We start from the raw sequence: 13,967 nt of genomic DNA, 5'->3' as shown, positions 1-13,967 counted from the left end.
TGTAACAATTATAAAAGAAAACCAAACAACCCTGATCTGGTGTTATACAGCAACACACAGATTCTGACATCTGTAGTAGAGACAGAAGGAGCCTTGAACAATCCTTGGTCACCCATTTGAGGAAGCAAAGACTTTCTTGTTCTTCGTTGCCAGAGTTAAGAAAAAGAACATTTTCAGAATTTACACAAGCAGAAGGCAAAAATTATATTGTGAGAGAATTAACTACGAATACTATGATAACAGGAAGAAATGAAAGGAGTTAGGAAAACAGAAATACCAAAAAATTAAAATGGAATATTTCCCCTGCAGCAGAAAAACTAAGAGATTGTGACAGAGAAACCTGATAACACAAAGCAGATTTTGTCTACATTACTAAAAGAAAGGAAGGAAGGAAGGAAGGAAGGAAGGAAGGAAGGAAGGAAGGAAGGACGGACAGAAAATACCCATGTTCATTTCAGAGAAGTTAAACAAGGTGTGAGCTGCACAGAAGAGAGTGTATAAATCAGTATTCTAACACAGATGATCAGTGCAGCCAATTTCCTGGTTTTGTTGCTGTGATAATCTGAACTGTGACAACAAAGAATAAGCTTGACTTCTAAAAGCAGGAGCAGGCTGTTCCAGAAGGACTGCACCCTGTGGAAAATCGACCTACATTGGAGCAGTTCATGAAGAGCTATAGCTTATGAGATGGACTCATGCTGAAGTTGTTAATGGAGAACTGTCTCCCTGGGAGGGATCCCACACTGGAGCAGGGAAAAGACTCCTCTCCCTGAGCTGTGGCAGGAACAATGTGTGATGAACTGATTTTAACCTCTGCTCCCCATCTCACTTTGCTGCTTACAGGGAGGAGGAAGAGGAAAGGAGGGAAGGGTAGAGGGGAAGTTTTTGAGATTTGTTTTACTTTTCTTTATCTTCCCCTGATTTTTTATTGGCAATAAATTCAACTCATTTCCCCTAGTCTGTTTTGCCCATGATGGTAATCAGTGACTGACCTCTCCCACTCCTTATCTCAACTCATGTGCCTTCAGTTATAATTTCTCTCCCCATCTGGTTGCAGAGAGCAGCTTTGGTGGGTGCCTGGCATCCAACCAGGATCAACCTACCACTCTGCAGCTTTGCAGCTTCAATTGTTGTTTGCAGAATTTACTTATACTCTCAAAACCCTAAAAAAGGATTTGAAGTACAGGAATTTATTTTGCAAACAGAGAAAATTAAACTAGAAACTGGAAGTTTTAAATGTGTTGTCCTCGGCATACCCACTAATTCTATCTATAAAATACAGTTCATATTGTGTAACTTCAAATCACTGTTTCCTTAATGACCATGCTTATTGACTTAAGAACTGAGGTTCAAGCTAGTTGTAATATAACAATGGGACATATTATAAGCTGAGCTAAACTCAAAATGAGACCGAAAGATCTGAGAAGCAATCTGTATTTCTTTAAAAAAAAGGAGAAAGGACACCCAAATTACATAGGTATCCATAGAGAAAGGGATTCAAAATGCTCAGGAGGAACAAGACTATTAGGAAGAAATAGAACACACTGGGATTTTTGTTTGAAAAATGCTGTTGTTTGGTCTGGGTCACTCTGCATTTAAGAGTAAAAGTACAGAGGAAAAAAATAATGTTCAAGAATTAATACCTATTAATTTCATAGGTGTTTCACAAAGAACAAAGGGAAGTTTTACTTCTCTTCATGAGAAAAATACATTTATGTTTATATAATATGGAGAGAGTCAAGGTGCCTGTAGCTTGCATGATTTCTGAACTATCACAGTCATGAGTACCAGCCTATGTCTTGAAGCCTATCTGAGTCAGCTACTGCAAAACTTCTCCATAAATTTCTCTCTATCTCTGTAAATAAAATTAAAAATATTTTTAAGAATCTCTAACCATACTCTTTGAATCAAAAAATCAGGTGTCCTGGGTTGTAGTGTAGGATGTACACAAAGTATTTATTCTATCACCATCTTCATGAACTGTTAAACCAAGTGGGGCAGTGCTCTAGTGTTCCCAAGCCCCTGCCTTTGGGCTGTCTTCTGCTAATGGTCCATCAACGCCTTGCCCATGACTCACAGGTAACTCCCTCCAGGAGTTATCTCTGTTTAATGGGCCATCAAGGACCCACTTCACAGCTCATCATCCCATTGGGAGATGCTCTGCCCAGGGGGAGGAGCCAAGCATTCCCACCTAGATATAATCTGGGATTTGGGACAGTACAAGCAGCCCTTACCCACTGGATTCCCAGAGGACCAGAGCTCCCAGACCTTTCTACAGGATCACTGCTTCAGGAAGACCACCTCACCTGGACTGCTTGCACCATCCTGCTCAGGTTGTATTCTGACTCTGCCAGTGGTCTTTTGTATTATTGCATTTATTTTATTTTATTTTTACCTTTTTACCTTTCTTCTTATTAAATTATATTTCTGCCGGAGCCTCTCACTTGTTTTGCTTTCAAACCACAACACAGGGATATAGATTGCTCTGTACAAAAAATTGGTTTTGGCTGCCCTGAACAGAATCAGATATCGCTTCTGACTTTAACTAGTAAGTGGCCAGCAGGCAAAACAAAGGCTTTGGGCCAAAATCTCATAATTAAACAAAGACTCATAAATATACCACTAAAGTACGGGTAGTTTTAAACCTCCAAACAATATGAAAAATAAAGAATAAATATGAGAGAGGGATCTTATAATTTCCAAATACTGCACCTTTTTACAAATGCATTCTTGTCAATGAGTGAAATCCTTCACCTTTAAATCAGGAGTGAGTACTAAGGCACACAGAAACCATACAACTAACCTTCAATTGCTGTAATCTGAACGCCTTGTGAGCACACAATAGGCCATGGGTTGACCCAGTCTTGCATATAAAGAAATATATTCCTATGGTTAGTTAAGAAAATTAACACTCTCATTTGACGTACTGGGAAAAATGCTCTATGTCTATGTAAATATACAACTGATCTTAACATCACTTTTACTAATTCAAGATTCTTGCACATAATTAAATAAAGATATGTTTTATGTATAATATTGTATCTCAAGAACATTAAATTCCTCCTTCGTTGCCATAACACCTGGATCAATGTAAGCTAAGAGGCTAAAAGTTGCTTCCAGTAGTTTTGCTCTGAGCAATCCAGAAAATGTTAACTCCTTGCCTTCATCGTAAGTGCAATTGTTGCAAAGGGCCAGTTGTTACAGAATCATAGAATATGCTGAGTTGGAAAGGACCCATCAGGATCATCTAGTCCAACAGCCGTGCCTGTGCAGGATACTCCAAGTATCAGAACATGTGCCTGAGAGAATTGTACAAACGCTTCTTAAAGTCAAACAGGCTGATGCTGTGACCAGTTTCCTGGGTAGCTGTTCCAGTGCCAAGCTGCTAAGCACTCTCAGAGTGAAGAACCTCTCTCCTGATACATAAACTTTCTCCCACTCAGCTTTGTACCATTTCCTAAACTCCTGTCACTGGTCATGTGAGTGTACTGGCCCCTCCTTTTCCCCTTGTGAGGATGTAGAAAGCCACAACAAGGTTTCCCCTAAGTCTCCTTCAGGCAGAACAGAACAAGTGACCTCAGTCACTTCTCATACAGCTTCCCCTCAAGGCCCTTCACCATCCTCCTTCCCCTCCTTTGACACTCTCTAATAGTTTCATGTCTTTCTCATTCTGTGACACTCAAAACTGCCCCCAGCCCTCAAGGTGAGGCTGTCCCAGCTCAGAGTAGAGCAGGACAATCCCCTCCCTTGCCCGACTGGCCATGCTGGGCCTGATGCACCTCAGGACAGGGTTGGCCCTCCTGGCTGCCAGGGCACTGCTGCCTCATGTTCAACTTGGCACTGACCAGGAACTCCAGAACCCTTTCTGCAGAACTGCTCTGCAGGATCTCATTCTCCAATCTGCATACAAAACCAGGGTTTCCCTGTACCAGTTGCAGAATTTGGCTCTTGCTGTTGTTAAACTACGTAAGAAACATACTTCACTTTTTAATCTTCAGGACCTTATAAGGAATGTACATTTTAGGAGGCTTCATTTTTTGCAGTTGTGACAAACCATATCTGTATTATTAGAGTTGTCTGCTGCACTGCTCCATGCAGTTCCAGAGACATCTCATCTCATGAAAATGTTGCTTTTCTTCCAGGATCATTATGAACCCTCATAAACTACTGGGACCCATGACTATTTTGTTTACAGTATATCAACCATTTTAGGTAAGGGGAAGCCTGCAGCTCCTACTGCAAATGAATAGAAATAATATCTAAAATCATATTTTGTCTTCTCTGAAGTTTACATGTATTCCCTATACTTACAGAAATAAGTTTATCCACGCAAATGTTACAGAGAAACAATGCTCCACTTGTTCTTCTATAACACTGTTTTCCCAATCTTTTAAATAACCTTTAGAGAAGCAAAGGAAGATCATTGCTTTAAAAGAAAGCTCACAATTTTTTATTGCAAATTCCATACTCTTTACCATTCTGGACTACTTACGCAGAACTAGCTATGGCTGCGATAGATAGTAAAGCAATTACTCTCCTATAGCATTAACTTAGGGCAAATCTAATTATGCATTTTTTAATGCAGTACCTCTACTATAACAAAGATGTGACTGGCTAACAGGGATACAATGAGACCATAATACTCTGAGTTGCCTAAAATTTACCACATCCATTTTTCACTGTGAGGAATACAGTAAGAGAATTTATATTTTAATTTATTTTGGTCATCCTCAAAAATGCAGTAATTGTAAATATGGAAAATTTGCTGAAGAAACGGAATGCTGAAGAATATGGAAAATACAAAGTCATTTATGCATTAAAAATTATTCTACCATATTACAATATATAAGAAAAGGGTTAGTTTAATTAAAATTACTCAGGGACACTAGTGCTAGTATATTTGTCTATTCTCAGGCCACAGAGAAATAACATCAGTCTTTACAGTTTTAGCAGTGCCGCTACATTCAGACTTCCAAGTAAGAATTGTCATAAGAATGCAAATGACTTTGTTTTAGTCCTAGATGCTTAGGAACTCTGTTTCTAAGGGAAAGTTTGAGAAAAAGTATGCTTCATATTTGTACTAAACCAGAAATCAGCCTGCTCCTAAATTCTGGGCCATTATATGCAAAAAAAATTTTCATGTTTTTCCCATCCAGATTTTTTTCCATTCAAGGTTTTAAAAGATTTGAAAACAGAAAACAAGACAAAAAATAGCCTTTCTCATTAGGCAGTCTAGAATTTTGAGATACATGGCCTTGGTTTAGGTCAAGAGGTCTACATGATTGCCTTCTTCAGATCACAAATGGGATTAGCCCAGGAACTACCTACTCTATTTCATTTACCTCAGGACTGCTTCTGGCTCCAAACAGAAAATCAAAGAGAAAAGAAACAGGGATGAAAACTTCCAAAAAAAAAAAAAAAAAAAAAAAAAAAACAACAAAAAAACCCAAAAAACTAAAACCAAACAACCAAAAAACCCCCCCAAAAAAACCAATACAAAAAAAAAAAAAAAACAACAAAAACCCCCCCAAAAAAAGCTCCCCAAAAAAACCAAAAGAGAGCAGTTGAAAATACACTAGAAAGCCAACAACACATCAAGTCTTCATAGATTTTAAGGTCATGATGCAATGAAACATGAATCTACACTCAACCGTTTTTGATACCTAGGTGTCTTCAGAACCTAACAGAGATGGTGAAAAAGCCCTTCCCTTCATCAAGCAATAGCTTACATGTAGTTTAGAAGAGTAAATATGTAGATAGAGTAGGAGCAATAACAGGGCACCAGTGTATAAATAAAAGGACAAAGGTAATAAAAAAACCAAATTAGGATGCAAATAAATTGGCTGAATGACCAAGAGATCCTCACACACTGTGAGATAAAGGGTCGAAAAGTCCCTCTTTCTTAGTGGTAGCAAATAAGGATGCTAAGGTCCAAGGAGATGTAGCAGCTTTTTTTCACTTTAGTGCCTGATCTCCTGCCATGTGGGTTTCTGATTTACAGGGAGCAATAATCCTCAAAGATAATGTAATTTGATTATCCTGGAAAACTTTGATGTATCGAAATGAAAAGTTACATTATTTTCTACTGGTGCTTCAAATCAGATATAAAGAACAGTTCAAAAACAGATAATAAAATCCTTCAAAAGAACCCCAAGGAAACAGCATAAAGTAAGAAAATAATCTTTGAGATTACACGTCTCCCCCTTTCAGCCCCCCCCAAAAAAAAAAAAAAAAAAAAAAAAAAGAGTAAAAAATTATTTGAAGTGAATGGAAACAGATGATTAAAATAAAGACCCTAAAATGACACAAGTATGGAGGAGGAGAGGGAGTGAGCACGTGAGAGAGATCTGAGGAGTGGACTCCTAAGGAGAGGGATTGAGGGGCTTCTCTACTTACTTGGCACAAGCCACTGATGCACATGTCCAGGGATTCAGTGTAGCACCGTGTCCCATCCAGAACTTTTGGTGCCAGCTCCACAACCAGAGCTGTTCCTCTGGCCTGGCACTTCAGTGAGCATGGGTTGTCAGGGTCATTAGAGACAGGAAGCCACTCATACAACTGCCCTTGGTACTTGACGTCGTTGTGAGCAGAGCACTGCTGGGCACGAAAATCACCTGCTTCTGGTGGGCAGTCCTGCAGAAAAGAAGGAGGAGAAGATCAGCAAGTCCATTCAGGACAGCCAGTTGCAGTATCATGCAGCTGGCTGTGTTCCACAGCTGCCAGATGGAGAGAGTTTCTATTTAGACAAAAAACAGTGATTGAAATAGCTACAGCTACACATAATTCAACAGATAATATATCTTTCTTTCTTCTTTCCATGAAACTATTTAAAGAACACCAAGACCATGTGTAAATAGGAAATAAGAAATGCACTGTACATATCTTAACCACACCCTTGTGGTTAAGCAAAAGAGGGTCACAATGCTCTTGCTGGATTTCATTCTGCTTGTGCATATATGTGGAGAAGCGTGTGTGCACAGCCACTCTCTTTCAGACATATTTTCCCCTTTAAGGAGAAATTAAAAATAACTATGTAATTTGTTTCTTTATTTAAGCTCTTGCCACTAGCTTTTTTTTTTGCCTCAGTGACATAAATCAATTGATGTGACAAGGATGAGAAGTGTTTGATACGTATTTGCATTTCTTTAATCTAAGATTTCACAGTTCACATAATTAGGGACCTGCAACTGAGAAGACTTAAAAAACCTCCTTTTTAATTCTTCAAGAAATTTGAGAGACATAAAAATCTAACTCTGAACTCAGTCTACTTGATGCAAAAACCAAGTACCTTGTTGACAAGAATTTTAGGCTTTTCTTGCCCACATATACTTTCTTGCTGCCCTTAAGCACTGAAGAAGATTAGACAGGTTCTCAAGAGAGCAAGAAGAGCTTTAAAATCATGAGTTATCAGGCAAAGTAAACATGAGTTCTTTTTATTTCCTTTTGCAGTATTTGATTCTTGAAGAATGATATTTCAAGTCTTCTGCAAGCAACCACAAGGGTAGGGTTTTCTTAGAAGTAACTTGAATTTCTTACATAATTGCAGGAATATAGGAGCTAAGCTTTATGAAAAACATTAAACATCATAAGAACTAAGAAAAAAAAAAAAAAAAAAAAAAAAAAAAAAAAAAAAAAAAAAGAGCAAATGCTGGCAATATGACTGCCTCAGATTGTCAAGATCACCGAGTTCCCCACCTTATTGCCATAAGGAAATCTGCTCCTTGATGACATCTGGTAAAATACCAGATGAAATGAACTGTTATTATACCCTCTGCCTGGGGACTATAACACTTTCTTAATCCTAAATCATAGACAATCCTAAATGCTGATTATAGACTTGGTAAAAAAAGGTTTTGATGTACACACAACCACATAACTAGACAATATATTCATAGGATATTTGTAGTCTCTGTTTGTCTTTTAACTATTCATCCTATTAGAAAATCATTAATGACAACTTTATTCACAGACTTCTTATGCTCCCAGCTAGGAAAGTCTTATTGCTGTTGAGGGAAAAGATCTCAGATTTAAATAATCACCTATGTTTCTCCAATCTTTTTTACCCCTTCACTCACAAATAGTTTTCTGCATTTTTTTAAAAGAGAAAACTGTTACAGCTTTGGATATGAAAGACATGGAGGCTGCGTGTCACTTTGTGACATTAATGGATCATTTTTTATTATTAAAATCTAAAATAAAATCTGTGTTAAAAACTAAGCTTTCAAATTTCCTCTCGAAGGAACATGGCACAGTCTTGACTACGAATTTGTCATTTGTAAGCCCTTGGTTTAAACCCAGGTTAGCCACGCTGGCCTCTCAATCACTGTTGGAATGTGATTACGGCTATTTTGTTTGAATGCTGAGTAATCTTGGATCACAACACTCCAAACCTTTCTTGTTGTGAACTATACACACATACAAGCTGTAGTCTTAGCCACAGATTGCCATCTAATTTTCTTTACCATATGAGCAAATTTTCAATTCACTTTGAGACTGATGCACCCCTACAGTAAAGGGTCAAACTACAGTCAAAAGTTCTGTGATCTAAGTAGAAGGCAATAGTCTTCCTGCTACAAAAGGTTCAATGGACTAAGGCATAAGAAAAAAAAAAGGGGGATTAAATGTAGCTCTAAAAATATATGTATCAAAGAGCAATAACTCAGTGCTTATTCTTCCTTCTCGAAAGTGGAGGTTGAAAGTCCAAGCCTGTAACTGATATTTTACTGCTGGAGAACTCAGAAGAAAGTTTTTCTATCAATATATTACAGAAGATTGAAAAAAAAAGTAAAATGCTGCAAGTATTTCAGTTTGATTATAACATATAAAGAAAAACTGAGAGTCAATCAGGCTTTTTTTATGATCTGGGCAAACTTTTGATAGAGGACAAAGTTTGGACACTGAAGTGAGCAGAAAAATACGTGGGAAATTCATTATTCCTCTACAGCTCTGTAATTAGAGAAAAAGTGGTTCTTTATGTTCTGCTCTTATACAAAAGATGAACAAGACAATTACAGCTTGACCCTAAGATCTGGTTTAGTTTTATTTTAACACAAGAAAGGAAGAACACAGTGGCCATATTTCCTACCACAAAATCTTCTGGTGCCTACCCTTCTCTGAATTTTTCTGTCTGTAAATGAATACAGTCAGGTCTATTGGCTTGGCAGATACCCAAGCCAAGGCTCGGTCACAGAAATCCAAGCTAACTTTCTTGTTTGGTTCAAGCTTGGCTCTACTTTCAGAACTTCCTGGCTTGTAACAGCTTTATTTTTACTAAGAGAAAAGGGCCCAATAAAGCACACAACACACAGAATTCATAATCCTGCTTTGTACAGGACTCAATAATATGGTTTTTTTTTTTGTGTTGGATACTGCTAAATCAAAGAAACAAAAAATACTCCTCATCATAACAAGCCTTCAGGACACGGCAGGTGACCAGGACTGATGTTAAATACTTCCAGTCTTCGGTCTTGTGGTCAAAATAAAACAATGGATTTAAATAGCAGAGCTTGTGCTTAAAAAAGTTTTCACATGAAACAAAGTGATAACATGTAAGCAGTCAGAAACAGAGACACACATACTTGGCACACGGATGTGGAAAAGGGTCACAACCCGGTGCAGTAACTTTTCTCCTGCTGAAATTCTGAATCCTAAATTTACCTGAAGCTGTTGGAGATATCTTTCCCTCAGGAAGGATCTTTTCTTCTGGTTAAAAAAGCACAAGTATTCATGTGTACATGTATAAGACCTTCACGAGCTGTATAAATTTTTTTAATGCCAAAATGTACAGTGTTGAGAAAATTTGTGGTCTGAATTCTAAATATCACTCATTTTTAGAAGCAGGTCACTGAGACTGAAAGTATAGGAATTGTACAAAACTCATTCATTCATCTGTTTTTCAGACTTTTTTTTTTTAAATTTTAAATTTATTATTTTTTGTTTATGTCAGTGGGAACCAGAGCCTCTTCATGCTGACATTTGTGCAAATATATGATCAAAGCCAGATATAAGTTTTCAGCTCATAAATAAGTATTCCAAATGCTGAAACAGAAGATAAGGCAAAACCAGTGTTTTTTATTTTCAATCAGTAAATTGCTATTTTCTTCTGAACACTTTGCACACCTTTATGTAAGGCCACTTGCTTTGTTTTGAAGCAGTCTTGCTGTGCCTTATTTCTCCACTGCTGGCTTCTGGACAAGAGAAACTATAGACTAACTCCAAAAAGTCTTCTCAAAAAAATCAGCCTGCTTCTGGTACTTGCATAGTAGTTTAGGGGAAGGGGACCCTTGGTGGCTGCCAGCTAGCACTGCTCCATTGGCCTGAGTGAAGTTATGTGTTCCTCCAGCTAAGAGTCTGATTCTGAGAGCTATGTAACAATGTGCAGCTTGTCTACCTACACAACAGATTGACAGACACTTTGAGACAGCCAGAAGTCATGGGCCAAGTCAGTGTAACTAGTGAATGCAAGGTAGTGCATCTCTGTAGTTCTGTGGGGAATTTTGCTAACCACATCTGCATGGCCTGTGTTTGGCTTGGAACCTGTGGCAGCCCTGGTATCTGGCCACAAAACTACTACAGTCCTGCTTTGGGTTATTCCAATTTTGGTACTATAGTCAAGTCTCACCAGTTTTGTTTTCTTTTGGAAATTATCTATGAGCCCCTGCAGATATGAGGAACTGCTGCCATCACACTCCTTGAAGAATCAGAAAGAACTAATAAACTTGAAAGTTTCTTCTAAGTCCATTTATCTTCAAACTTTCTATTCATTAAGACTTTTTGGGGACAAAAAATTCCAGTGAATAGGAAACAACTGTTCCTCCTTTAACTCTGTGAGTCCTATGTGGGTCTTTTATGGCTTTTAGCTCACGAAGGCTCATGAGATATTACTGAAACACTGAGCCTGTGTTGGATACCTATAATCTCTATTCATCCTGTCAGGCCAAGATTTCCTCTATTGCGATGAAAATATATATAATTTTAAAGGTCATCAGAAACACCTTTGATCTATGAAACCTATTTTAAAATATACACAGGAATTTCATCCTCACTTAAACATGTAACATGGCCCATATTATTATGGCTTCATTTTCTTCCTCACATCCTTTTTTTTTTTTTTTTTTTTTTTTACTTGACCTCCTATTTTACCCTATTGTAATTCATAAGGTCCATGGAGTTTTGCCATGTTTGAATCCCATTCAAAACAATTTCCATTAATCAACAATCGAGTGAAAAAGATAAGATGAATCCCAGATGTCCCATGACGGTGATAGGTAGATCAGATTTCATGGGACAAAAGAGGGTCAGCTTTTTTAAAGTTTACTTAGTGGGTGAAATGCAGAAGATCATATCTAAGCAGTGATAGGTGGAAAGAGTTGAGGAACTTTAAAACAGTTTACAATATATGCACTTGTGTATTTGCAGAGGCCAAGAATGATTTACTATACCTGGAGCTTTTCCTCTGTGCAAAAAATGACTAACAACTGGACTACTCTGTGCAGCATCTGACAGAACAGCTTATTGAACTACTTCCATGAAGTAGTCCCAGTGTTTCAGTTGCAGCTATGTCCCTCCTGAGAAAGAAAACCTGAAGTCCCCAAGTGTGGGCTTGTCTAAGATCAAATAAGAGCTGTAGATAAAATCACAGAGACTTAGGAGATCTAGGGATTTAAAAGAAACTTCACTCAGCCCTGAAGTCTTGTTGAACACCCTGCCGGAATTACCTTTCTTGCAGCCAGATTTTTCAAAAGTCTACTCCCATGAACTTAGAAATAACTTAGGATCATACTTAGTTGCTTATAAAAGAGAGGGGCTCATACTGAAGCTTTCTCTAAGAACCCCAAGACATTGCAATATCTGACAGAGAGAAGTTTGAGAGAAATAATAGGAACAAAGGAAATGGGGAAATATCAGGAAATATCCTTTCTATTAAATAAAAATGGCATGGAGATGAGAGTTAAAGTTGTCAGTGAAGTATAAATGCAAACTTCCATTAATATTTGTGAATACAAATATTTATAAAATAATTTTTCACCAAAAAATGCCTTTTTTGGAAGTATGTTCACATTTTGGCAAATAGTTCAATATGCAGCCTTCCATGTAATTTGAATTTTTTTTTGTCTATCTCTTTTAAACATTAAACTGAGTGTTTAAATTAGATACAAGTTTAATTTCAACAAGAAAACTTCCAAGAACTACAGTCAAAAACCAATATAAGTACATAATATTAAAGCATCCTTTTTTTAAGGCATTGAGGGTGCCGTATTATTAAAAGCTCAAAAATGAGCTGTTCAAATTAAAAAAATAATTGTCAGAAATACTGAATTTAAAACTGTGATTTACTTAGAGTCCTGATAAGTCATGAAATATTACTGTAAGGGAAGTGATTCAGGTTATTTGGGCTACAAAGTGTCTTTATACATTTACATTAAGTGGACAATGTGGGTTTTTTTGCTCTATTTCTTAATTGTCACAGATTCGCAGTTCTGCTTCCTGAGAAGATTGCAAATCCAGAAGTCCAAGCTTCTGTCCTTTGCTAGATACTAAAAGCACTTGTTTCCAAGTATGAAGAAATAATTTCTAGATGACATGCTGAGGTTTTAAAATGCAGACAATCAGAAATTAGAAGAAAGTTATTAAAATTCAGCAGTTTGAAGAACAGACTCTAGTCACAACAAATGATCTGAGTTGGGAAGAATTTCCACTTAAAAAGTAAATTGACATTAAATAAATTGTGTGTTAGTAAGGAGATACGTGTAGTGCCTGTAATTTGTTTAATTTTTAAAAACATTTTACTGCAAAATATGTACTGAGAGATTTGATTGCAAAATGGCATTTCTAATCACCACTGAGTAGGATAATTAAACTCTGCTAATCATTCTTGTAGGTCTGAAAATATCTCCTTGATGATGATACTTCTCATACACATAAGCCAGTGCTTCTGAGAATTATATACTTATATGGAAGTTTAGGTTTGACACTTTCCAGGCTGGGGTTTGAGCACGGAAAGAAGATAGTGTTATTTTGTAGAAAGAAAGATGAACAACACTCATGCTGGTGTATACAAAATGCAGCATGAGCTGATAAGAAACAGGCATGGAAGTAGCTTGTCTGAATGCAAGCCAAAAAACGGGGGATGACATTACAGCTGGTACTTCAGCCAAGTGAAGAAAGTGAGTTATATATAAAAAGAGTTGCAGGTGGTGTTTACAAGCTTTTGTTGCCTGATTAATGGTATCTAAAATCTACAAATTTTATCTTAGGCTTAAGAGCACCTTGTTGAAAGAGCTAGTAATATTGTGCGGCTTCAGTGTCAGTCTCATCTTTTTCTCTTTTTCTTTCTCTCCCTTTTTTTTCCCTGATAATTGAGAAGAAAGGTAAAGACAGTACACATTCCAACAAACAACCTTCAGAGTCATTTTCACGTAAACAAAGGGAAGAGAAACCAAAAGAGTGGCAGAAGGACTAAAAAAGAGAAAGGGCATATGAGGTGGCATGACAGTTTGGTACAAAAGCTGGAGAGCACTTGGCAACCAAGAATGCACATAGAAGAAGAAAAAGAGAATGTGCTAGCTTGGGAAAAAAAAAAAAAAAAAAAAAAAAAAAAAAAAAGAGCGAGAGAGAGAACAAGTAAAAAGAAAATTACTTAGACTTTGGAATTATATTTGTTTATTTTGCATAATGTTCAGTATAACAATCCAGATAGTTGCAAAAACATGTTTTCATTGCATTCAGAGTGATTTTCTAAAGAAAAACAAATTACTCCCTCTCTCTCTCTCTCTCCCATGATTATATTCTAAAATGGCTGGAAATATGCTTAAGTTTGTGAATAGTAAGAAGAAAAAAAGCAGATGCAATTCAATCCTAAATCATCTTCAGATTCTCTCATTCCTTCTTTTACTATTTACACATGTGGCTTCATACCCACAATCTTTCCAGCTTCTGATCAATAACAGGCAGTGCAAGTGGCAAAT

General features: G+C 37.1%; 2 protein-coding genes across 3 annotated transcripts in view; one reads left to right on the top strand and one right to left on the bottom strand.

The window, feature by feature from the left end:
• Positions 1-12,041, top strand: part of LOC310922769 (uncharacterized protein) — a 31,620-nt gene extending 19,579 nt beyond the window's left edge. The window contains exons 3-5 of one of the 2 annotated variants that reach the window (XM_083883571.1): positions 2,080-2,333; positions 4,143-4,212; positions 11,419-12,041. In XM_083883571.1, coding sequence (XP_083739697.1) covers positions 2,080-2,333; positions 4,143-4,212 — 324 coding nt within the window. In that variant the 3' untranslated portion in view covers positions 11,419-12,041. Of the gene's footprint in view, positions 1-2,079; positions 2,334-4,142; positions 4,213-11,418 lie in introns of those variants that run through there. The other variant, XR_014592484.1, reaches the window with a different exon arrangement.
• Positions 1-13,967, bottom strand: part of ADAMTSL1 (ADAMTS like 1) — a gene marked incomplete at its 5' end in the record, with an annotated part of 171,752 nt that overhangs the window by 128,258 nt on the left and 29,527 nt on the right. Inside the window, one exon of the mRNA XM_083883570.1 lies at positions 6,397-6,633. Within this exon, the coding sequence (XP_083739696.1) occupies positions 6,397-6,633 (237 nt within the window). The remainder of the gene's footprint in view (positions 1-6,396; positions 6,634-13,967) is intronic.

The sequence above is a fragment of the Zosterops lateralis genome, assembly GCF_965231275.1.
Source record: "Zosterops lateralis genome assembly, chromosome: Z".
In the NCBI taxonomy this organism is placed as follows: Eukaryota; Metazoa; Chordata; class Aves; order Passeriformes; family Zosteropidae; genus Zosterops; species Zosterops lateralis.
The sequence above is the reverse complement of the archived record's forward strand: the minus strand, read 5'-3'. Positions and strand labels throughout refer to the sequence as shown.